At 29.7% G+C, this 26,234-nt stretch overlaps 2 protein-coding genes across 4 annotated transcripts; one reads left to right on the forward strand and one right to left on the reverse strand.

Annotated features, from left to right (window-relative positions):
- The first annotated feature begins 17,603 nt into the window (after nt 1-17,603).
- FLA2 (FASCICLIN-like arabinogalactan 2) lies at nt 17,604-20,173 on the forward strand. Its single transcript, XM_039031680.2, has 2 exons — nt 17,604-18,330; nt 19,166-20,173. The coding sequence occupies exons 1-2, from the start codon at nt 17,812-17,814 to the stop codon at nt 19,898-19,900; spliced, it is 1,254 nt and encodes a 417-aa protein (XP_038887608.1). The 5' UTR covers nt 17,604-17,811; the 3' UTR covers nt 19,901-20,173.
- Nucleotides 20,174-20,930: 757 nt separating this feature from the next.
- Nucleotides 20,931-25,018, reverse strand: LOC120077718 (nudix hydrolase 2-like). Of its 3 annotated transcripts, XM_090313821.1 has the most exons (10): nt 24,662-25,007; nt 24,404-24,545; nt 23,919-24,163; nt 23,723-23,788; nt 22,953-23,090; nt 22,683-22,760; nt 22,552-22,602; nt 22,402-22,436; nt 21,701-21,809; nt 20,931-21,357 (listed from the first exon to the last, which is right to left on the reverse strand). In XM_090313821.1, the coding sequence occupies exons 3-10, from the start codon at nt 24,108-24,110 to the stop codon at nt 21,181-21,183; spliced, it is 846 nt and encodes a 281-aa protein (XP_090169947.1). In that variant the 5' UTR covers nt 24,111-24,163; nt 24,404-24,545; nt 24,662-25,007; the 3' UTR covers nt 20,931-21,180. The 3 variants fall into 3 exon arrangements, with proteins under 3 accessions (XP_090169947.1, XP_090169948.1, XP_038887609.1); XM_090313822.1 differs by lacking the exon at nt 24,404-24,545 and having other exon boundaries at nt 24,662-25,018; XM_039031681.2 differs by lacking the exon at nt 24,662-25,007 and having other exon boundaries at nt 24,404-24,644.
- Nucleotides 25,019-26,234: the final 1,216 nt, after the last annotated feature.

Here is a 26,234-nt window from a genome sequence, read left to right on the forward strand (position 1 = left end):
TGGCTCTGATACCAATTGTAAAAAATCAGACATAAGAATTTCCATGAGCAGCGGAAGGATCATTACAAATTCCATTCGATATTGAACAAACATAATTAGAGTACAAGAAACGGAAACTAACAGGTCATGCAACAACTAAAAATTACAACATGCTGATAAGATAATCAAGGGATAGAATACATACCTTTGAAGACTCATTCTTCAAACTTCCTCGATCACGAACACTCGATCAGTATCCAAGACTGCAAAACACAAATGCTCGAACACAATGACCATAATACAACACGATCAATAATAAACACGAACCTAATGACCACAATGAACATCAACCCAACGAACGGCCTCCAAAACCTCAAAATCAATCAAGTTGAATAAGGCCACCACCACAATGGTTACCTTGGTATTCTCGGTGTGAGAATCCAAAAGTTGTGGGCTCTGTATGAACTTGGTTAAAGGAAGAGATTGGAGGAACAACAATCGTGTAGACGATTGAGCAGTGGGAGATAGGAAGTGTCTATCGTATAGACGAAATGCTTAATCGTGTAGAAGATGATAGCCTATCATATAGACAATGCCCTGCGATCGTTAGCTACGACCATCTGAGTAAACTATCATATAGTGACACTCCACGATCGTTTAGTCTCTTTATGAGCTATCGCTTAGTGAAACATTTTCACTTGATAGCATTCTCCATGAGTTTCTTTCCGGAAGAAGCAACTCTAAATTCAGAAAAACATTTTTCCTTTTATCTCACAGTTACCATAAAACCACTAATAACCTCCCACTCAATTGGTTATTAGAGAAAAAGGGATAATTATCCAATAATTAATATTATTATAAAGTAATATGATAACCAACTACAGGGGTCCACTGATCCCTCTAATGAACATAAGTCAGGATTAAGGTCATGTCACCTATGGTTGTTTAGGTGAGATGTAAGTCTCAAGTATCAATGATGTTATATAAAGAGACAAATCATCTTGTGGTCCGGTCTTATACAAACTCTTTGTATAAAATACCCTCGCTCACATGTCTCCACATGAATGGTCAGGATCAACCATCTGTAGTAGTTCACAACACTTGTAAACCTCTACAAAGCGGGTCGTATCTGTAGTGTCACCAGGATCATGTATCCCTCCTATATCCTTATACTACAGACTTTTTTAGGTTATCACTTAAGACATGATCCACTTGTATATCTCATATACATGCTTAAGTTTACATACAATAACATTGGAGCTCTGTTTATTGGATATAAGTAAATGCAAAATAAAATAACTCTTATTTTATTCATAACAATGTGTACAGTTACAAACTACGAGATTCCTGGAGAATTAGGACACCAATCCCAACAAATACTATATGACATACAATATGACATATAATAATAAAATTAAATCATACGCCATATGCATAATTAATAAACAAAAGTTATTGGATCGGGATCTGACACTAAACAATTAATTAAATTAATATAACACTCACATTAATTTAATTAACCAAAACTACTAACTATTACAAGAATAATTATCAACCGGTTCAAATAAGCGAATTGGGCCTTGAACCGCTCGAACCGGACCAACCAGCCACTGAACCATCCTTGAACCACCTGAATCAAGTGAACGGGACCCAAACCAGTTCCAAACAGAATCAAAGCGCATGAACCTGCGCTTCTCCAGTTTCTCGGAGCATCGCGATGCCATCCCAAGCGTCGAGACGCTACGAATAAAAAACTCTGGCTTTCGCTCATAGCATCGCGACACTTGGGCACAATGTCGCCACGCTACTCTACAGTCACCTACTATACAGATTCAATCTTCTTCGAAACTTCACCATTTTTTGCCTCATTTTCTCCAGAATCGCACCAGAAAGGCCATGACGACCCAAGGACTTTGAATTACATAATCTATTGCAAATTAATGCCCCAAAACATGGGCCTTTACATACCAAAAAATAAAACAAAGCAATAAAGTAAACAGTGCCAATTCCAAAAAATATTAAACAATTTAAAACATCTATCAAGAACACTCACCACATGAAGAAATTGAGAGAACTTAAATCCCACCAGAAACTGGAAAAACAAATGTTCCGAAATTTTGGAAAAAAATTGGGCCATCAACCTGGCTTTGATACCAATTGAAGGATCCCTTTAAAGGATTCGCAATGGAAGCGGATCGTCCCAATTTCCAATATTTTACATAACACTAAATTTACAGTAAACAGAACAACAATTATGCATTTAAGAAAATAATACAACATGCATAAGAAAACTTACTCTTGAAGAATTGTGTGTGTGTGTGTGTGCGCGCGTGCGTGTGTGTGCGTGCATGCGTGCATGTGCGTGTGCGTGTGTGTCAAATACATTATAATAATTATATCATATATAAGTAAAATTAAATTAATAATAACATATATAATTAATTTGAACAATTCAAATTAATCCAAAAACTTATTCTCATTTATTTTCATTGAGCTACCGAGGGGACCTCATGGACCTGCAACTTAAAGCTTCAATGGTACATGAATAATTAATTAATTAATTATTCACCATCTGTTAACTATTGGGCACTCCACTAAAGACCCAAAGATGCACTCTTTGCACTATAGATGTATTTATGTGTACATGGGATATAACCAGTCAACAATAAAATGGCCTTTCACAAATTGCTCGTAAGTACAGTTGGGCCAAAATTACTGTTTTGCCCCTGTAGTTATATCTAACTCCTTAAGTACCACTGATCCCTCTAATGAACAATAAATCATAGTCCAACTATAATCAAACCCCTCTTGGGACAAGAGAGGGTGTGGCGCCACATTGTTCAAGCCCCGGAATCAGCCCTTAAGGGATCAATTTTTCTACTTGCCCCCACATTAAGGAAGGAATGAATTCCTACTTGTGGTTGTGTTCCTAGCTTCCCAATCAAAAAAACCCCAAAATGGTAGACTTATTGAGTTGGCAATCTAGTCACTCTTACCCATACAAAAATACCGCCCTCGTCGGTAGGAGTTCATAACTTACTCAGAATTCAGGTCATGTTACCTATGGTCATCCTGGTGAAATGTAAGTCTCTATTATGAACGGCATTATATAATGAGACTAAGCATTTCGTGGTCCGGTATTATACAAGCTCCTTTGTATAAAATATCCCCGCTCACATATCTCCACATGAATGATCAGGATCAGATCATTTGTAACATTTTATAACAATTGTAACATCTACAAAGCGGGTCATACTCGTAGTGTCACCAGGATAAGGTATCCAGCCTTATCCATCTAGTACAAACCATTTAGGTTATCACTTAAACATGATCCACCCGTATGTCTCTAGATACATGTTTAAGCTAAAGATAACCTTGGATATTAGTTTATGTGTTTGTGGTTAATGCAACTAATTTTGAAATAAAACATCACATATTTTATTACATAAATAAAATGTTTTTACACTACAATTACAAACTATAGTACCCTACGAGATTTAGGGCATCAACCCCAACATAGTTATTATAGTTAGTAGTTATTATAGTCTATGGATTATAATAGTCAGTGTTTAAGGTGAGGATGGGTAAGGAATAGTAAACACTGTAGTAAAGAGGGATTTTAAATAGTATTACTGTAGTTAATTGTAGGTGATAAATAATTGAAACACCACCATTATATTTAGAGCCTCATACATTGAATGAGCTATAATAACTCACCCCACCAACTTCTAATATTAAAGGAAGGAAGTAATGTCTTTAAACTTTCTTTAATAAAATTTCATCCATTGTAGACATGGAATCAATGAAGGAACTCTAATTACAGAGGACTTATGAGCGGAAGCGGATCGTCCAAACTCCATAGTGAAAGAACACATACATTCACAGTCATACTAAACAGTTTATGCATTAAATCATAAATTACAGCATGATTTGAATCAAATACAAAGGATAGAAAGACAATATCTTTGAAGAACACTTCTTCAAGAATATCCCTCGACCTAGCATGAACACAACGAGTAAGAACTCGAACTCGATCTCCCTCGAATAAATTCGAACATTACCACTAGACTACCTTGGTATTCTCAATGTGAGAATCCAGAAGTGGTGGGATCTGGCTTATTTTGGATAAAGGGAAGAATTGGAGTGGAGGAGGAGACGATCGAGTAGACGATGACAGTATCGTGTAGCAGATGGAAGTCTATCGCATAGATTTGTTACTCGATCGTTTAGATGAAAGCTCTTCGTATAGTAAACTTGATGCTATCGTGTAGTCACTCGATAGTAAATCTAATAACTCGTTTCATATCGTAGAATGATTAGAAAAACATTTTTTCCTCTTTATTCCACTCATTTGCCATAAAATCGTATAACCACCCACTAAAATTGGTTATTGAGAAAAAGAAATTTAATTATCAAATATTTAATAAATTATCAATAAATACAATATTTAACTTATTATATTATATTTATAACCTATAGTTTTAATATTACATCATATACAATATATAAACCATAGTTCTTTTTCTATTTTATGGCATTTAATATAAATCATATTAATATTAAATTTAATAACTATGAATCTTATTCATAGAATTTATATTTGAATCATATTCAAATACTAGTTCCTTCAATCAAACAATAATGTATCAAATACATTATATCAATTATATCATATATAATCGAATTAATTTAATTATATCATATATAATTAAATTCCCTCTTATTAGTTTGAACATTTCAAATTAACCCAAAAACTGATTCTCAACTTGAATCCATTGAGTTACTAAGGGGACCTTATGGACCTGTAGTTTAAAGCTTGTGAATAACTGACTAAACTTTTTAATCACATTATCCACCATCCATTAACTGTCGAACACTCCACTAAAGGCCGACAGCTGCACTCTTCTCACTACAAATATATTTTTTGTCCATTGAATATAACCAATCAATAGTGCGATGATGATTCACAAATCACTCGTAAGTACAGCTGGGTCAATTTACTATTTTGCCCATGTAGTTACATCTAACTTCTTAAGTACCACTGATTCCTATAATGAACAATAGATCATAGTCCCACTATGACTAAACCCCTCTCCGGCCTCGAGAGGGTGTGGTGCCACATTGTTCAAGCCCCAGAATCAGCCATAAGGGAGCAATTTATCTATTTACCACTACATCGGGGAATGAGTGAATTCCATCTTGTGTAGCTGAGTTCCCAGCTCCTCAATCAGACGAATTCCCAAAATGGTAGGCTTGTTGAGTCGTCGAACTGGTCACTCTCACCCATGCAAATCAAAGAACCGCCCTCATAGGCTCGAGTTCACAACTCACTTAGGATTAAGGTCATGTTACCTACGGTCATCCTAGTGAAATGAAAGTCTCAATTATGAATGGTGTTATATAACGAGACTAAACATTTCGTGGTTCGGTTTTATACAAACTCCTTTGTATAGAATATCTCTGTCCGCATGTTTAGTACACGAATGATCAGGATCAGATCATTTGTAGTACTTTACAATATTTGTAACACCTACAAAGCGGGCCATACTCATAGTATCACCAGGATAAGGTATCCTTCCTTATTCATATACTACAGACCATTTAGGTTATCACTTAAAACACGATCTGCTTATATGTCTCCACATACATCTCATGGATCTTAGTTTATTGGTTTATGGTTGAAGCAACTAAAATGTCAAATATTTCATAGATTGAAGTGAATAAAATATCATATATTATAAATCACAAAATGTTTGTTCATACAAGTGTTTACAAACTACAAGACCCTACGAGATTAACAATACTAGCCAAACAAAGGTTAGCTCAACTAGCATGAGCGTGTGCTAAGAACAAAGATATATGTGGTTCAAATCCTCCTAGACATAATGGACAAATCACAAATTGTCACACCGTTTACCAAATTGATGAAAAAATTATAAATAATTGAATTTGGGACTAATTAAAAGTTGACATGTGTCACAAATTGAAATTGAAGACATAAATTGACAAATCGCGATGATGCCATGTGTTATCTTTGCCGTTGGATTAAATTAGTTAATTTGGTTCAATTTGATATTATTATTTATGCTAAAGTCTAATTGAGCCCAAAAATAGGCTTAATTTAACCCAAATGTCAAATAAGGCCTAAATCCAACTAGTTTGGCCCAAAGGTCAAGTCCATGGACCAACTAAGCCCAAGCCCACAAGCCTTGCAGAGAACTCTATAAATAGAGAAGTTCTCTTCATTTAAGATCATAAAATTTACACTCCAAATGGCCTAGAGAGAATTTTTCCAACAATCAAAAGACTCTTGAAGACTGAAATCCTTTAGAGATACAAACACTCTTCTAAGACTTCGACTCCAAGAACATCACGCGCTCCAGTTCCTCAAATCAAGTATACGCATTCAACTGAGACCGAATCAGCAAATGAAGTACTAGAAATTGAACCACATCCGCATCAAATCAATATTAACACAAGTTCAACTCTACAAATCACGTTTCTCCAAAAACTCGTGCAAACACCCCCACCTCCAATTTGTATCAAAACAATTAAGTTATACTCGTATAGCAAATGATGTCCTTATCATTAAGTTATGTATTGTTGATATGATTATAGCCACCAAAATTTAGGTCATCCAAGCACAACTCAATTTATAAGATGTCTCAAGTTTCTTTTTTCATTTTTCATTTTTCTATTTTCTAATTTGAAGTGTGTCAACCCCTAACTCTACATTTGTTGAACAAAAAATGGTTATCAACAAAAAAAAAATAAAAATATATGGTTACAAAATGGTTTTTTTCTAAGTTGAAATAGGGATAAGAAGATTTGAACTACGAACTTTTTGGTGCACATACTAACCTGAGTTGAGCTAAGTTCTTTTTAGTCTCAATACTTTGGAACTCATTCCATTTTAATTCATGAAATTCTAAATATCAAATTTTTGTCCTTCAACATGTTCTTTTGAAAGAAAAAAAAAATCTTTAAATTAGTTTTTGTTTACCAAATTTGTATTTTAATCGAAATATATCTATCATGGTTATCAAAATATGACTATTAATTTATATGCATAGGCTAAATATATGTTTTAGTCCTCAATATTTTCGTATATTTTTTATATAGTCTCTATTACTCGAAATTGTTTTCATTTTATCCTTTATGTTTATTTTATTTATTTGTTTATTTCAATTATACTATTCCCATAATTGAATGTGAAAATTAAGTGTGATAAACTTACATAGAATGACAAGATGCATAGTGAGATAACAAAAATTTAGATAAAGAAATTAAGGGCATGTTTAGTATACAATTTGGATATTCTATTTTGTGCATGAACTCATCAAATCAAATGGATTCAATGAACTATTTTGGACTCGTTTGGTAATCATTTTATTTGTTGTTTTTGTTTTTTAAAATTAAACCTATGGACTCTATTTTCACCTCTAAATTTCTTCATTTGTTATCTACTTTTCACCAATGATTTAAAAAACCAAACCAAAATTTGAGAACTAAAAAAAAGTAACTTTCAAAAAGTTGTTTTTGTTTTTGAATTTGGTTAAAAATTCAACCATTATACTTAAAAAATATTCAAATTATTGTAAGAAATATAAAAGAAATAGGCTTGATTTTCAAAAAATAAAAACAACAAATCAAAGGGGCGTTTGAGGCAAGGAGATGGTTATTATAATCATAGATTATTATAGTTGGTTATAATAGTTTGTGTTTGGGGTGTAGATTATTTTAATTTGAGTTATAATAGTATGTTTTTTATGTATAAACTATTTAAGTTTGAGAATGAAATAGTAAACACTATAACAAAGAATTAAAAATAATAATAAATGTAAAATAATAAAAACTGTAGCGAATAATGAATACTGTAACAAATGAGGATTTTGAAATAATGTTGACGGTAGCTAACTGGGACTACAAAATAGTATTTACTGTAGTAAGAGAGGTGGTTATTATTAGTCTTAGGACACTCTTTGTCCCAAACACCCCCAAATGGTTACCAAATAAGGACTTAGTGATTGACGAAAATTTTAATAACGACATCTTTATATTTTTATTATATCCAAATTTTGAATTTAAAATTTTAAAAATACAAAATTACATTAAAAAAAAACATATAAAAACTCTGATGAACATAATATTTTTCTAAATTTAAAAAATATATAATATAACATAAATTAGATCGTACTCTAAAATAATAATTAGGGTTGTTTTTAAATATAGAAAATTACTAAAAAAAAATTAAAACGTAGTAAAAATTTACTAATGTTCTATAAGTGATAGACGATGAGAGATACTGATAGACATTTTTTCAACATCTATCACTGTCATTAATAAATGTATATCAGTGTCTATCATTATATTTAAAAATACTTTCAATAATTTTGTGATTTAAAATAATTATCCTAATAATTATACACACTTTATAGCATTAAGAATAAATTTTTTTTAGAATCCATAAAAAATAGTTGAGATTCAACTTGAAATTTAATTGATAACTACAACTATTTTTACAATTTATAAATATATTATTAAACACGTTTTGAATAACGATTTAAATTACGATTTAGTTTCTAAATATACTATCATAGGCATATCTAAAAACACAAATATATATATATATATATAGCCTATTTTTTAATTTAATTTCTTATTTTTAAATTTTTGTTAATAGATCACTAACCCAACATATCCTAAATTACCTAAGTGAAAAGACTTTCCAATTTATTCTTCAAACTTAAAAAAAAAAAAAAAAAAAAAAAAAAAAAAAAAAAAAAAAAAAAAAAAAAACCAAAATTTGTCCCTTTTCCTCTATTTTTTCTAACTAATTAAGTATCATGCCAAAGTTTATCATCAATCAATTTTAACATTTACATCATTAAAAGAATCTAATTGTAGCTTTTTAAATAGTATAAACTAACTTTTAAAGAAAATGGCCTATTAGATACTAAACCATATATATGTATTTTCTTAAATATTTTTTTAAATATTATTGTTGTTATTATTAATATCTAGTGTTGTTATTATTTTAGAATATGTACCTACACACACAAAAAAATTCAAAATAAAATCAGGCCAAGAGGCCCAAGTTGGCTGTTAGGGCTGTTAGGCCCACAAGACATGGAAACAATTTCCTTATTGTGTGGAGCTCTTGAATCTTTTTCCAAAAGAACCACCCAAGTCCTACTCTATAAAAAGGAGATTATAATTAATCACATTTCAAAGTATATAATATTTCTGGTTAGGAGATAGGAATTTCCAATCATGAAATTTAATTAATTTTATGTGGTTGGAGAGAGCTCATGTCATTGATTTAGAGGTTAAAGTGAGTTTAGCTCAACGATAATTAACATGATCTTCTTTCTTAGAGATCGGAGGTTCAATCCTTCATCCTTACAGTTATTATACTAAAAAACTTCCCACTTAGAGAGAAAAAAAAACATATCTAAAATTGCGTGACATACGTCAATAAAATTATAGTTCAATAGCAAAAGCATCAATACTTTTATTAGTACTTTTTCTTTACGTAATAGTTAAATCCTTAATATCTTTTCACATTTAAATATGTTATGATCTTAGATCTGAAGTCAGCTCAATTGGTTAACACATTATTGTCGACCAAAAAGTCAAAAGTTTGAATTCAAATTCCCCCTTCAAAATTAAAATTAAAAATCAAGACTTTTTTTCTCCTCGTTAGTAAAAGAAAATAAAAGTCTCTCATTAGTAAAAGAAAAGAAAGAGAGTTTAATAATAAATATGGAATTATTTAAAAAAGAAAAAAAAATTGATTGTGCTAAAAAATTTTGAAATAAAAAATAGAGTGATTGCTATGATTATTGGCATTCTATCATTCATCCATTATTTAAATTAATAATTATTGTAAGAAAGTGAAAAATATCCATTATATGAACTCTATAAGAGAATATCGATAATTTAACATCTTTGAAACAAAGTGCAAAAATGGCAAAAAGTAACCACTCCTATTATCTTTGCAATTTTTTTTTTTTTTTTAAGAAAACTTTCTCAACCACTATTAAAAAATTTGGCATTTTAATATCATTGGCTATTTAAATGAACAAACAAACAAAAACAAAGAATTTCCTCTCATACCTTATTGAGCTTAATATTTTTTTAAAAAAAAAAGGGGAAAAAAATATCGAATATATAAATAGATTCCTCTTTTTTCTTTTTTTTTTTGTTAAAATCGATTTTTTACTCTTTTCCGGGCTAGAATAGACATTTTAGAAATTATATCTGCACACGTTATATTAGTTCAATTAATTAAAATATATATCGATGACGGAGAGTTAAAATATATGAAATCTTCGTTTGGTAATTTTTTTAAAAAAAAAATAAATATGCAAAATATATTAATCTATATTAAATTACAAGTTTTAGGTCGTATAAGTAGCAATGATAGGAGAATCTTAATCATCTAGGTTGTTTGATAAAATAAATTATTTATTAATTGATATTTAATTACTTTTAAATTTATTTTAATGTGCAGAAGTGAATAGGTATCCACTTTTAGATTTAGTTTTCCTAAGAATATGTCACCTTCTTTACATATTTTAAATTGATCAAATATCAATTTATATTCTTAAACTTTAGAATCCTAAACTAATAATTGTATCAATTTAATTCTAAGGATTATTAACTTAATAAATAAATATATATATATATTATAGGAATTTCCTCTTTCATAATTATATCAACTTAAACCCTTCATTATGTTTTATTTAGATACAATTATTAGTTTATGGTTTAAAATTGATGCAATAAACTCAAAGTTAATAGGTGTAAATTGATATTTGCTGTTTTAATTTTATCCTTTCATATTAACATACTCATTCGTATCTATTCTCTCATGAAATTTGTTTTATCTAATTTAAGACGGAATTCTATACACACTAATTTACTTAATTTTTTTTTAATAACAAAGGTTGCAATTATTTAAGCGTTACATAAGCCTAAACATTTAATGACTTAATCGTATATAAAAATAAATTAAGGTAAGCTGATTTGGGATTAGTTTTAATAGTTAGGCTTAGATTTTAGATCTACATTTGTCCAGCACAAAAAGCAATAAATACTACAATGTAGCTCGTGTTTTTATTAAAGTTGGAAGTATATATTTCGATATGACAATGATGGCATGGAAAAGACGCATTTACCCTTATGTTGAATTAAAGGCCCAAAAATAATGGACATTTTTGGAATATAAGCAATATAAAATTATGTATAGAAAAAGACCGATTGATTAATTAGACATATACGGTTGTTCCCATGAGCCATCCTCATGCCAGCCTGGCTTTTCTTGGAGCCTCTTCTCTACCGACACTCCTGGGCCCTACTCCATCTCACCATTTTTCTTTTTTTTCTTTTTTTTTTTTATTTTTCATCAATTAAAATGTTTCTTTTCTCTCTCTTTTTCTATAATAATCCATTCAATGATTTCTCAACTACTTTGTTTAGTGTTTGATTTTTTTTTTTTTTTTTTTTTCTAATTAGGTCTAGAAGAAGGTTGTTATGTGAATTTATGAATAATTATAACTTGGTTTTTATTGTTTGAAGTTAGATCATGTTTATCAATTTGTAATAAAAATTGGTTTAATCGTGATCGAATTTCATTAACAAATCAATCATAATGAACTTCAATCGCAAATGTAATTAGACCGCTTTTGATCACATTTACCTAAAATTAAGAATTTTTTCGGATTTATTGTTACCGTTATGATTACCTGTGAGTTAAACGGGGACGGAGACGAGAATGTTCCCCTCCCCACCCCGTTTCCCGTCCCCGCCCTGATTAGCTTTTACATATTTATTTAGTATAATTATCTAATGTTATGTTATTATTATTATATAAATATTACATTTAAATTTCAAATTTGATTATTTATTAGGAAAAATAATGAATATGTTTAAATTAAATGTTTAGATTTAGATTTATATTTATTTTTTTCTACTAAAAAAATTAATTAGTCTTTTTATGCCAAAATTTGAGTAATTTATCTTTAAATTCAAATTGTCATACAAAACTAATTCTAATAAACAATTTAGGGATAAAGTTGTATTTAATTAAAAATTCTCACACTAATAGTTTAAATTAATTGACTTTTTACAAAAAAAAAAAATAATAATAAATAAGAGGGAAAAATTTCCCATGAGGAATCCCGCCCTGATCCCCGTGAGAAATTAATGAGGATGAAAAATGAAATAGGGAGCAGGGACGGGGGTGGGAAATGGCATCGTCAGCCTTGCCCCGGCCATGAACATCTCTAATTATAACTATAACCATAACGATAACAATATGATGTAAATTTTTTACACAATTCAATCGATCACCTCACGCTCATCATTCATATTACATTACTTGATTATGGATTTTCAACTAAGATCCACCTATCCCGGTAAAACACTAAATTGAAAAGAAACTCATAATCGATACATCTTCTATAAGAATTGATGATTAAAATTTAATTAGAGAAAAAGACGATGCTATTTTTAGAAGAGAAAAAAAGACGATATTTGAGGGATTAAATTAAAACTTTTCAAAAATTAATGACTAAATTGAAAAGAAACCCCTAATCGATATGGACAAAAACATATGTTTGTTGTTTATATATAATATGCACTTCACCTTTTACAATTGTCAGTACTTTATTATTTTTTTTAATAAATTTTATCTTTCTCTATTACTTTTAAAAATATAATAACTTTAATTTAATATTTTATATAAAATAATGTTTGTTGTGGTTGAAAAACAATTATTTCAACAAATAAGTGAAGATTTGAATTTGGACCTTTAAGTAACATCTCTACTAATTGAGGTTGAGCAATAGAAATTTAATAAAAAAAACTTAAAAAAATAAGAAAAATAAGAAAAATTATTTACATAAAATAACAAAATTTAATCTTTTTTAATAGAGATCGATAGAAGTATATTGGTGTCTATTAATGATAAAAATTAATAGAAATCTATCATTATACTATATATAGATGCTGATAAAAATCTATCAATATTTTTTAATTATTTTTGTAAATAGTTTGGTATTTCTTCTATCTATAAAAATTTTGTTTTCATATATACACATATTTTTAATATACTTTTTAGATATATAAGTAGTTTTTGTTCATTACCCAATGAAATTCTCATTAATATTTTCTTTCATTTAGTTTAACAACCTTTTTTTTTCTTTAAATATTAACCATATTTCAAACTTCTCAAGCTTAAACTTGATTGAGAGACAATATTTTTCTCACAATCCTTTAATTTAAATAAACAATATTATATATCAATCTTCTCTCAACTTTAATATTATAGTCCTTCAATATATGTTAAAAGATATAATCCAAAGTTAAGATTGCAACCATATTTTGATAATTTTTGTCAAGAAGAGCATTGTAAAGAAATTCTTAGTATTTTTTTTTCATTGGAGTGGTGGAATTTAGTTCCTACACAAAAATCTTGCAACAAAATTACTCATGTCCTAGTAAAGTTGGATGTCTGACTTTCAAGTCTTTTATGTACTTCTTAGGAAGACAATTTTTTTTTTGTTAGATTATTTGCAAGAGTGAGTTTCCTCTTAGGGAGGATCTCTCTTGTATTTAGTTTTTTATTTAAAAATTTCTCGTAGGATAGGGAATCGAACAATCGACCTTTGTAGAGAAAAATAATGTTAATTATGGTTGAACTAACCTTATTTTGACTTGTATTAGTCGTTGGTGTTAATAATTTTTTTTTTAAAAAAAAAAGTTTAAGAGAAATTATGATGAGTAACAAAATTGACTAGATTTGCTATTATCACACAAACACTATTTAGAAACTAGATTAATTTCCTAATTAATAGAAACTATATTAATTCTTCAACAAAAGAAGAAAAAAAAAAGGCAAGCTTTTTTTTTTTTTTTTTAATTTTTGAAATCCTCTTCCAAATAGATCTTGAATAAAATCCAATTGTTGATTAAATAAAGCAAATTATTGAACCATTTCTTTCTTTTCAAAGTGGTTGGTGGGACATCATCTGTCTATGGTGCCCTTTTCTTTTTGTCTATCTTGGCTTTAATCTTCTTCTCCCTTCTTTCTTTTATTTATTTTTTTTAAACAAAAAAAAACACATGATTTTATTCCTCAACTATTTAGTGTCGGTTTTCCCTCTAATGTTTAAGAATGTCTTAATATTAAAATATTCGTCAATATATCGATAAATCAAAAGATTCAAAACTAATATTTATATAGTATATAATAATCACGATCTATAACTTATTTTGAAGGTTAATATAATTTACTTATTTATTTAAATAATTTTATTCATCTTTTTATTTTAAAAAATATTCGTCAATATTTATATTCTATCCAAATATTCGTAAATTTGAAATCTCAACATTGATATGGACATCGATATTCTAATCCTCAATACAAAAGTTTTTCACTTAAATTGAAAGTATTTAATCGAAATTTATTTATGACTAATTAGAAGAATTTTAATTTGTCAAAATCCGACTTCAAAGTTTAAATCCACCCTTATGTTAAATACTTTTTTTCTTTTTTGAGGAAGCATTTAATTAACATGATGGTGGAAATTGAAGAAGAATAGGTTGAGGTAGCCCTATTAGCATTTAAAATGAATATACTTTTTTATAATAAAAATTTTTAGATTAATACCTCATATTGATATTGGAATTTCAATTTAATAGATACAAAGATAAACTATTGATATAAATATATAAGATTGATATAAATTAATAATTAAGCTATTCTTCTCTTCTTATAAAAAACGAGGATTTTGAAAAATAGAAAAATAAAAGAAAATATTTACACAAAATAACAAATTTTAATATTATTTGATAAAAGTTAATAGAAGTCTATCAATGTTTATCAGTGATAGAAACGAATAGAAGTCTATCATTGATATTATGTAATAGACATGGATAGAAGTCTATCAATATTTTTTTACTATTTTTATAAATAGTTTGACATATTTTCTATCTTTTAAAAAAAAATTATTTTTACCATTAAACTATGCAATTTATATTTATATTGAAGCAATACTGTGGCTTTTTTTAATATCTATATATTTTATTGACAAACTCTAGTATTTACAAATATATCAACATGTCGATGATTTTTTTCATATTTTGCTAGAAAAATATTTGAGTGAACTCAATTAATGAAATATATTTTAATATCATATCATTAAATAATATTGAAGATTACAACTTTTAATTTCTCTGAGTTTTTTTTTTTTTTTTTTTTTTTTTGAGTTTTTGATATTACTTGCAAGTTACAATAGGTTCCAAATATCAAAGTTCCCACATGCACAAGCATCTTATCAAACATAGAAGTCTTTCAAATAATCATAAAGAAAGTCAAGTATCTTACCTTTACTTCTGTCTATTATCTAACCCTTACAAAATAATTGGGATTCATTACCAAATATTTTTACTTTTTTTTTTTCTTGGAATATCCAAACATCTTTTGGATTCTTATTAAGATATGCATTTATAATTAACCCACTATTAAGATAATTTAACTCTTAAATTAATTACGTTAACCTCTGTTTAGAATGAATTTTCAAATGTTCATTTAGAAAGTCATTTCAAATTAATTTTTAATCTACTTTTTTTCATCAATCTTCATGATTTTTATTTTAAAAAATAAAAATAGTTGTATCATGTGTCTTTTATTAAATTACTTAAGTCGTAGCTAAATGTTGTATTGAGAAAATATACATATGATTTTATGATTTAATTTTCTCGTAAATTTGAACTATGATTTTTTTTTGCAATGTCTTGTTATAGTGAGTTGGCCAAAAATACCATAATTTCCCCCCTACAACTATAAACTACCTAGACTTGAAAAAAAAAAAAAACACCTTATTTTAAAATCATTGTTTATAAATACCCTTAAAAGAAGCTTACTATTCTTATATTTGTCATAATATTATTGTTGTTAGTATAGAGTATGAATGACAATTATGATGTACATGAAAAGAAGAAAAAAAAAAAAAACCATAAAGGTTTGAATGTAATTTTGGTTTCTGATTTATTCTTCTTCTTCCTTTTTTTAAGTCTTGGTTTCTGATTTCTTTTTCTACAAGATTTATGACTTTTGATGTTTGTTCTATTTTTAGTTTCTAATTTATAAAAATAATGTTATCTCATCTTTGCTAACACCTAATATTTGTTCATCCAATATTTATTTTATATATTAAGGATAATTATTTAAATGGTAAAACTGCTAAAAATATTTTTAAGTATAATAAAATATTACTGTCTATCATATGATAGACTACAACTTCTATCAAAAGATGTCTAACGCGGTCTATCATAGTCTATTACTAATAGATAGTAATATTTTACTATATTTGTACATAAATTAGCTCATTTTCTTTTATTGAAAAGAGTCGATATATTAACCATGCTTAAAAAAATAATACGTATATTAACCAACCAAAAATAATACACCCATCTCATCGAGTTAAATTACACTCAAAGCTACATTATCACTTTTTATGATATAAAAATAAAGCCAACGAGAACATATACTTTTTAAAAGGTTGATGGTTCAGTCTCTCAATTAAGAAAATATATATATATTAAAAAACAATAAGTTTCAAAACCACTATTTATTCTAAGTTTTTACAAAACTAAAAGATGACTCTCTAAAGACACTCTTGGATAACTATTTTGTCTTTTTTTTTTTTTTTTTTGTTTAGAAAACTAATAATTCGCTATTAAACATAAACTTCAAAATGTAGAGCTCTATGAGACAATTAAATGTCCAAATAAATACAAAACCCAAGACTACTTAAAGGTTCAAAATCGTTGATGTCGACAGAAATATTGAGATCTTAATTTTAGAAACATTGATATCTATAGATAACTTTTTAAACAAGTTAACATCTCTATTATCTATATATACATTAATAACATTTTGTTGCTTATTATTATTATTATTATTTATATATTTTGTAGATCTTTATACGATATAATAAAATTCGGTTAAAATACTATTTTGGTTCCTATATTTTAAAACTGGTACAATTTTAGTCCTTATATTTTTATTTGTTAATTTTTAATCCCTGTATTTTTAATCCATCTTAAATTTAATTCTTAATGCTATTTTATAATTGATTTCTAAAAATGTTTTTATTATCTATAGTAGCATTTTTACTATAAAAATTTTAATCACTTTTTTTTTACATGAAAAGTAGTATTATTAACCGATAAAAGTTAATATTGAGAGACTAAATTTTAAATCTATCAAAGTTCAAGGACTAAAATTGAACAAAACTGAAAGTGTGGAGACCGTCAAATGGTATTTTAACCTAAAAATTTCGATTCACCCATATATCAATGTCAAAACTATGAGGTGAACGGAAATTTAAGAATAATACTTGGATGCATCCTAAAATATACAGACCTTTATGTAGTCATCCCTCATCATTTACATAAAAAATAAATAAGAATTTTTTTTTACAATGAAATAATTTGATGGAATGTACAAAAATAAATACCGCCACGAGACGTAGTTAAAGTATTTATGGAAATTTAATATATGATTTAAATTTCATGATAAATAAATAATATGGAGAAATGGGTCCCACTCCACTTCGCCCAGTTGAGCTGGCTCCCATGCTAAAGTTTCTAGTTGTTAAGAACTGTGTACCAAAAAAAAAACTGCTTCACTCAAATCTCACCATTTTCCCCCATCTTCCATTTCTCCATTCTTAAAAACCTCTCAAATCTCTCCCTCACACCACAAATCAATCCTCATTCCCCCATTCCACATTTCTCTCCGCCGTCTCCTCCGCCACCATGCGGCGACCAGTCCCTCTCTCCGCCGCTCTGGCCCTCCCTCTCTTCCTCCTCCTCCTCTTCTCCTCCACCGCCGACGCTCACAACATCACCAGAATCCTCGCCAAACACCCCGAGTTCAGTACCTTCAACCACTACCTCACAATCACTCATCTCGCCGGCGAAATCAACCGCCGTCTCACCATCACCGTCCTCGCCTTAGACAACTCCGCCATGTCCGATCTCCTCGACAAGCATTTCTCTGTCGGCACCATCAAGAATGTGCTCTCGCTTCATGTTCTTGTCGATTACTACGGCGCTAAAAAGCTCCACCAGCTCTCCAAAGGAACTACGCTTTCTTCTACTCTGTTTCAGGCTACCGGCTCCGCTACCGGAACCTCCGGATATGTTAATATCACTAATATGAAAGGCGGTAAAGTCGGATTTGGCTCGGAGGATAACGGCGGCGATCTCAATTCGTTTTATGTCAAATCGGTGGTGGAAATGCCTTACAATATCTCAATCTTGCAGATCAGTAAGGTACTGTAAATTGAAACTTCCTCCCCTGGAATATTCTAGATTAGGCCAAAACTCTATTCGCATTTTCTAATTAGAATTATTTATTAAAATCTTAGCATCTTCATCTGAATTATAATCATTATTTCTTTTTACATTTTAATCTTAATATTAGTACTACAAATTTGTGGATGTGATTTTATTTCAAAATTGATAATAAGAGTAGTTTACTAGTCTTAGAAAACTCATATGAACTCTTTTAGTTTTTTTTAAAGGAAAATATCCAACTATTTACAAAAATTAAAAAAAAATATATTAATAAGACATTGATAAATTTAATTTTTTTATTTTTTTAATTTCGAAGTTGATAGTACAGATAGAATATAAGTTGAATTATACTAATCTAATTAAGAGATTGTAGCGATTTAATCCCTCATTTATAATAAATAATTAAGAGTCGTTTTGAAATGAATTTTTAACTTAAAACTACTAAAAAGTATATTATAAATGCTAAATATGTAAATGCAGTGTGAATTTAATTAATGAAGATTTGGTTTTGAAGCAAATTTGTATAACATAGTCATGGATATAGATCTACTGCATCAGAACTTGAAATTTTAATAATAATTTAGTTCGAGGGCAAAAATTCGTAAAAAGGATAATTATGTCTTTTTATCTATTGTGTTGATAATGATTTCAGAGGTGTATTTTTGTGACCGACAAAAAGGAACTTCCAATTTCTCATTTAATTTGTTATGGATCTGATTATTTTTATTTATTTTCTTTCATAACAGAAAACGACAATTTTGTTTGTTAACCCTAACGATTCCGCTAACAAAATTGAGTTAACATTTTGCAGGTTATTACATCCGCCGACGCCGAGGCGCCAACGGCGGCGCCGGTCAGTTTAAATCTGACGGAGGTTCTGCCGAAGCAAGGTTGCAAAGCCTTCTCCGATCTATTAATAGCCGCCGGCGCCATCGAGACCTATCAGTCGAACGTCGATGGTGGATTGACGATGTTTTGTCCAACTGAAGACGCACTCAACGCCTTTCTTCCAAAGTACAAGAATCTCACGGCGGCGCATAAAGTTTCGCTGCTGTTGTACCATGGCATGCCGATTTACTTATCGCTGCAGATGCTCAAATCGAACAACGGCGTCGTCACCACGCTGGCAACAGACGGCGGCGCCAAGTACGATTTCGTCATCAAGACCGACGGTGAGGACGTGATGGTAAAGACGAAGGTTGTGACGGCAACGGTGACAGCGACGTTGATCGATTCGGAGCCGTTGATAGTGTACGAAGTCGATAAGGTGTTGCAGCCGAAGGAGCTTTTCAAGGCGGTGCCGGAGGAAGAAGAGGAGGCTCCGGCGCCGAAATCAGCGCCGAAGAAGAAGAAGTCGAAGGCGCCATCGCCTAAGGCGTCGGATGGGGAGGAGGCGGAGGATGCCGACTCGCCGATTGGGTCCGACGAATCCGACGGCGAACCGGCGGATCAGACATCGGAAAAGGATGGGGCGTTTGGATCGAACGGTCAGAGATCGATCGTGGCGATGATGTTGAGTTTGTGGTTCGCTGTTTTGATAGTATGATTTTTATGATGAAGCAACACGTGGCGCAAAATTAGAGGTCCGTTACTCATAGAGCAAAATAAAATGTCAACTTGTATTTGCGATTTTTTATTTATCTTTTTTTGAGATTGTCGGTGGTGTTTTTTTATTTTTATTTTTATTTTCACTTTTTTTTTTGGATGGTGTACAGTCACTTAAAGTATCAAATTGGGTTGTATTTTCTATGACTTGTTTGATTTTTTCCCCCTCTTTGAAAAAGAACAATAATTTATTTAAATTGGAATAATTATTTAATTGTTCTTCGTTTTTTTATTTATTATTATTTAGACAATGCATATTGGAAAATAATAGGGAATCTTATTTTTGTGTCGGTTGAAGTAATCTACAGAACTCCCAACATTTTATGATTTTTCACTTTTTTCTTTTTTGAAATTTGCAGGTTTTCTGGTTTCAATTAAAAAAAAAAAGAAATTTGCAAGTTTTATTTTATTCTACTTTTAGTAAGGGGTAACAATTGTTATAGTTTTTATTTAAAAATATTCATTTTTAAGTTTTAATATTACTCTATTCAAAACGATCAGTAGTGTAAAATTCATTAAGATGTTTGGGAAAAGAAAAAAATAGAAACTGAAACTCCAACATCGTCATTTTAGTTCATTGTCACATTCCTTCCAAATCCTAATTTCATCCATCATTCTAATAGATTTTTACACTGAGAACAATTTTGATGCATTTATGAAAAGTCAGAGATAATATTCTAATGAGTATTTTTTTTAAACAACCAACAAAATACATAACTTATATGTAAGTTAACCTTCTTTTTATATATTGATATGTGAACTTTAAAATAAGAGTCAAGTTGAGACTTTTTTAGTAAAAATGAACATAGCAATTTCGAAATCAGAGTTATGTTCCCTTACCCCATAAATCGTTAAAAAAAACTAAATACCAGCATAGAAACCAAATAAAAGGTCAAGTTTTATCGAGTTATAACCAATAAACAAACTTTAAAGTAATTCTGAAAAAGGACATGAAATGTTGGACAGTACACTAATATAATACCTTTCGGTACTATGTTATTAACTCTTCAACTTGTTACTAACACTTGAAAGAAAACAATATAAACTTCTTTAAATCAACAAATCATGTGACTAACTATAAAATTTTCTCGAACCACAAAAAAACCAAAAGCAAAGAAATTAATACACAAATGATCTGTGCACAAACACTTTACAGATTCTTTTGAGCTTCTTTTGTTGCTGCTGAAGTGAGTTCAGATTTGCAGTTTTGAATAGGTGAGTTCAGATTTGCAGTTTTGAATAGAGGTATGTCATTTTACCAGATGCTGAATATGTAGGCATCGCCAAGAGCCCGGTATAGCTGTTGTTCGCCTTAGCTAAACATATTTTTGCCACGTAGTCGAAAGCCGAATTGTTTTTTACAAAGGGTTGATCTGCATATTCATCAATGGGCATCCACTGTTTGGAAGATGGAAAAAGTCAGAAAAGGCAAAAGTTTTATCACTATAATCTACAGTCTTAGAATGACCTCTGCAAAGGAATGTTTTGATGCTTATACATAGGGTTGATACCGAAAAAGTCAAAACCGAGCTAGTATCGTATTCCTGGATAAATGCTCTTAATCTAGACAGTAGGGTGTGACCTGTCCTAAAGTTTGGATTATGGATCAATCATTGATATGGAAACATTGGATTCTAAAGTTGGGGCTCTCATTAATAGATCAAGGAGGAATTTTCCATCAAAATAAAAAAAGATGACGCAACTCATCAATTATCAATCATTGTCTTCTAAAATAATATACCTTGGCTGCCTCAATTTCTGAATCTTGCTTTTGAATGTCAAAGGAATTTGGTCGTAACATGCATACGAAAAACAAATCCGATTTCGTAAAAAATGCACTGTGGCTTTGCCTGCATTACACAACAGAAAGGAGCAGATGGTCAGAAATCCATATTCAAGAAAAGAGGGGAAAAAAAAGGTAAGGAGAAAAATCCTCCTTTACATTACAGCACACATCCCATCTAAGAAGCACGAACACTTTAGTTTGGTTGGCATATTTGTGTTAGACATTTGGATACTCTGACACTTGACACTTGGACACGTATCAGACACTTGTTAGTGCAACAAATGTGTTAGACGTATATAGAACACTTGTTGAGTATACTAAAAAGACACATATGTGACAATAATAATAAATTTTGAGTGTAAAATACATCTTTTTTTTTTTTTTTTTTAATAAGAACATCAAACTAATTTTTTAAGCATATAATTGCATCAACCCATTTACTTTGAATTTTCTTCTGGAATAAAAATTATATAAATTTTAATAAACGTATCCTTGCAATGTCGTGTCCTAAATTTTTAAAAAATGACGTGTTGCCGTATCCATGTAGTATCCGTGTCTCATATCCATATTTGTGCTTCTTAGCATCTAGTAAAAGGGAATTTTGGTGTATTTTATAAAAATGTGAAAGAAACGATGAAGAATGTAACTTGGTGTACCTGAATGCTAACACTTCTACAAATTCTGCATCGACCTGAAAGGAATTCAAATGGAACTGTTAAACATTTGAGAGAGAGAAGAGAGAAAATCAAATTAAAGTAACAATAATAATAATAATAAAATACAACTGCTTGCTTTTTATAACTTACACCAGTCTCTTCTTTCACTTCTCTAATTGCTGCTTCACAAATGTCCTCCCCCTACAGAAAGGATAAGTACATTATAGCATAAGAAGGATTATTGCATTGAGTCAATTGAAGCAAATTGAGCTTCTCCTCACCTCATTAACCACGCCAGTTGGCAACTTCCAAACTCCTGTACCTTTGAATTTGCCACTAATCTCTTGAACCACGAGCACCTTCAGAATTAGAGTATTCATGTTAACTACTACCAACAAAGAGCTCTTTTAACTAAAATCTTTCAAATAGACAGCAAATTATAACAAATAGTTTGGCGCCTTAGAGTACCTTGTGCTATAGGTATTCATAATTCCTAAGAACACGGTATTGTTTGTCAGATCAGAAACAAACAAGATGACTTTGGAAATTACCTGTCGATTACTATTCATTACAAATGCGCCGATGCCCACACGATGAGAGGCATTAGCAGGAAGATTGTTTGTAGTCACAGAGATCCATCGCACGAGCATTAGATAATGGGATTCGGCATGGTGGAAATCAAATCCTTCCTGAAAATCAAATGCAACAACCAGCATTAATTTGCGAAAGCTACATACAATTATCTTTCTCAAGCAGATACAAAAGACATACGTATTTTAACTTTTGGCTAATCGAACTACAATGGATTGACCCGGTCACTTTGGAGCATGTGAAAGGAGCAAAGATATTTTGGAGGGATGGGTTCAAACTTATTTGTGGCCACCTACTTAGATCAAATTCTAAGAGTTTCTTGACAACGTATAATCAAATAATTGAAAATTCAGAAATAGTGTAGGACCACAAACGATAATTTGGCTTAATTCATTTTTCTTCTTCATCTTAAATATCCAGATTAACATACAACTAACCTTATGAGATATATTTATGACCATATAACAACTACTTAAACTTGAGATACACATAATACTTTACATTTTTACTCCACCAAATGTGGAATTCAATATGTAATGATTATAATTCTTTACATACTCCAATCTTAAATTCTAATAGAAAGTGCTATGTCAAAAAATATTTGTACAACTGCGTGTATCATGCTATTACATTTAGACAGTACAGAAGTTTTTAAGAACTCAACAAGTTGTAAATATCATTTGCATTATGAACCAAGTGTCTTTTATGTATTTGTATGAACAAAATGTACCTTAACAACAACTTCAATAAGATTTGCAAGTTCAATAGGCAATTTGACCCAAATACCCCTCTTACCCTGCAAATCAAAATGCAAACAGAAACCATAAATGGGAATTGAAGACATGTATTATATATCAAGAACTAAGTTCAACTTATAACAGTTTCAAGAACTAAGTTCAACTTATAATAGGACAGAAGTCAAATACCTGTCGTTTCCATTGAGATAATGAAGCTCTAAGCAAAGAACCAAATTCATTTGGATCCATAGAGTCCTTCATTTCTACAATGACTCCATCATAATTATCATAAACACAGCTCAATAATTCAAGCTGTTGAATATTATCTTGAAGAGTCACTTTCTCTGCAGTTGCCAATGAAGTTGATGGTGAAGAAGACATCCCTCGGCTGAGTATTGGACTTTTGTTTGCTATATATGAAGTAGTAGCCCCAACTACAAGAAAGAAAACCAAGAAAAACCCCACACAAGAAGCACATAATAAGTTCAAATCCACATGATTCTGCAAGAATTCAAACCCCAAAAAATCCATTTCTTCAGATCCCAATCCTAGTTATGAACTTCGGTACAGAAATCAAGGAAGAACCCATTAAAATATGAAGAAACCCCACATAGAATCAGCTTAAAAAACGCAGAATAACAATAAGAAAACAGATTAAAATAGAAACCCCATACGTGTTCTGAAGCTGAAAAGGGAAGACGACGAAGAGTTCAAGAAAGCTCGATTCGATAAGGAATGAAGTGCAGAGGAGGACAAAGATGACGGAAATGGTTTAAATAGCGAAAGGTATGGATATAATTTAATACCCTTTAAACACTGCATGAAGAAAAATCAAACAAAAGGAACTAATCTGATTTTCCAAAGATAGGTATAACATATCAAACCTAATATGTGCAGAAATATATAAAGAATGAAAAAGAAATAGCCAGTGCCTTGTAGATGGGTTCAAAAACTCTGAAGAAACTTCCATTTGAACACTCAAAAAGATTTGAAATGTTATTCGAATTGAAGGAAATGGAAGGGTTGTTGATGAAGACGAGTCAGAACCCATATCAGACGCCGCGTTGATTCATTCTTTTCTAGTTGCTTTCCACGAATCGGACATCGTTCTGAAAACCCAACTGAAATCATTCTTCAGAAATTTCAAAGTTCTTTTCTTTTTTTCATTTTAAATTTGGATTTGAGTGTACTTTTATTTTTCCTGAATTGTATTTGGACAAAAAATCAATTTTTGGGGGCTTAAAATTCACCTTTTTAAAATAGAAAACATAACCCCCAAATGTCAAAATGGAGGAGAAAAAATTCTTTAACATCATTTTTGTTTGAACAAGGAAATTTGTTAATAAAACATTTTTTACAATTTGACTTATTATTACATTAAAAATTGAGAAAAAAAAATGTTTCTTATAATATTTTCTTCTTCTTTTTTTTTTTTTTTTTTTTAAAAAATAGTTTTTAATAAACCTATTTTTACAGGAAAAAAATATTTCCTTGTAAAAAAAAAATTATAAAAAAAAGAAACATATATTAAAACTTGTTTTCTTTTTTAATAATAAATGTAAAATATAAAAATCAAAGAATCTTCAAGGTTCCACCCCAAATAGTTTGACATTCATAAAAAGCTTTTCATTTGCATCTCTTCTATAGAAGTTTGATTTTTTCATAATGCATTTCAATTTTTTTTCAAATTCTTCGTAATTGGGTGTTGTCAATACGACCATCTCAAATAAAAAGGAAATTGAACTCCTACGTTCTTGACGACCCATCTTTATCTTATCACTAAGTAAAGAGTCTTTCATTAGCATGTTTCAGTCATTTTCAATCTCCCCATTACTTAAAAAAAGTGAATCAATAATTTATGTATATGATAGATACTATCATTATCGCATAAACAATTAAACTTTAAATATCCGATCTATAATCTTAACGACCCAATTGCAACTGCTCATCATAATTGAAAAGTTTTCTTCTACCTATGGACTAAAACATTGCACATATATGATATATCTATTTAAAAAATATTACATACATTACAAATATTCGTGTTAAAAAAAAAATTACACGTATTACAAAAATATCAAAGGATTAATCAAACAAATCTACATGCATAAAATCCCAAACAATAATCACAAAAAGGAAAAATTAATGAAAAACAATATTGACAAATTAAAACATAAACCAAATGTCATAATTAAAAAAAAATCATGTCAAATTAAGTGAGAAGCAATTGAGTAAATCCGTCAGCTATGGTATAAAGATGTCTTTGGATTGACTAGAAAAAAATGTTTATCAGAAAAGTTATTTTTATTTATTTTTTATATGAAAATTGTTTATATTATATTTTGAAAGTGTTTTAAAAGCTATTTTGAGTTGTTGTCAAATACTTAAAAAGTTAAACCAAACTCACCTAAATGTGAGGATCCAATTTTTATCATTTAAGCCCTATTCGTTAACTATTTGATTTCATTTATGGGCTTAAAATATGAAGAATGTCAAATAAGTAGA

The sequence above is a fragment of the Benincasa hispida genome, chromosome 5, assembly GCF_027475165.1.
Source record: "Benincasa hispida cultivar pf3 chromosome 5, pf3_genome.v1.1, whole genome shotgun sequence".
NCBI lineage: Eukaryota > Viridiplantae > Streptophyta > Magnoliopsida > Cucurbitales > Cucurbitaceae > Benincasa > Benincasa hispida.

Bases quoted from the DNA above. Each gene is read 5' to 3' on its own strand.
- FLA2 (XM_039031680.2), top strand. From the start codon at position 17,812: ATGCGGCGACCAGTCCCTCTCTCCGCCGCTCTGGCCCTCCCTCTCTTC. The intron at 18,331-19,165 runs GTACTGTAAATT...AACATTTTGCAG, and splicing joins CAATCTTGCAGATCAGTAAG to GTTATTACATCCGCCGACGC.
- LOC120077718 (XM_039031681.2), bottom strand. From the start codon at position 24,551: ATGCAGTGTTTAAAGGGTATTAAATTATATCCATACCTTTCGCTATTT. The intron at 24,164-24,403 runs GTATGGGGTTTC...TCTTTCTTGTAG, and splicing joins CCTTTTCAGCTTCAGAACAC to TTGGGGCTACTACTTCATAT. The intron at 22,761-22,952 runs GTAATTTCCAAA...CTAATTCTGAAG, and splicing joins TAATGAATAGTAATCGACAG to GTGCTCGTGGTTCAAGAGAT.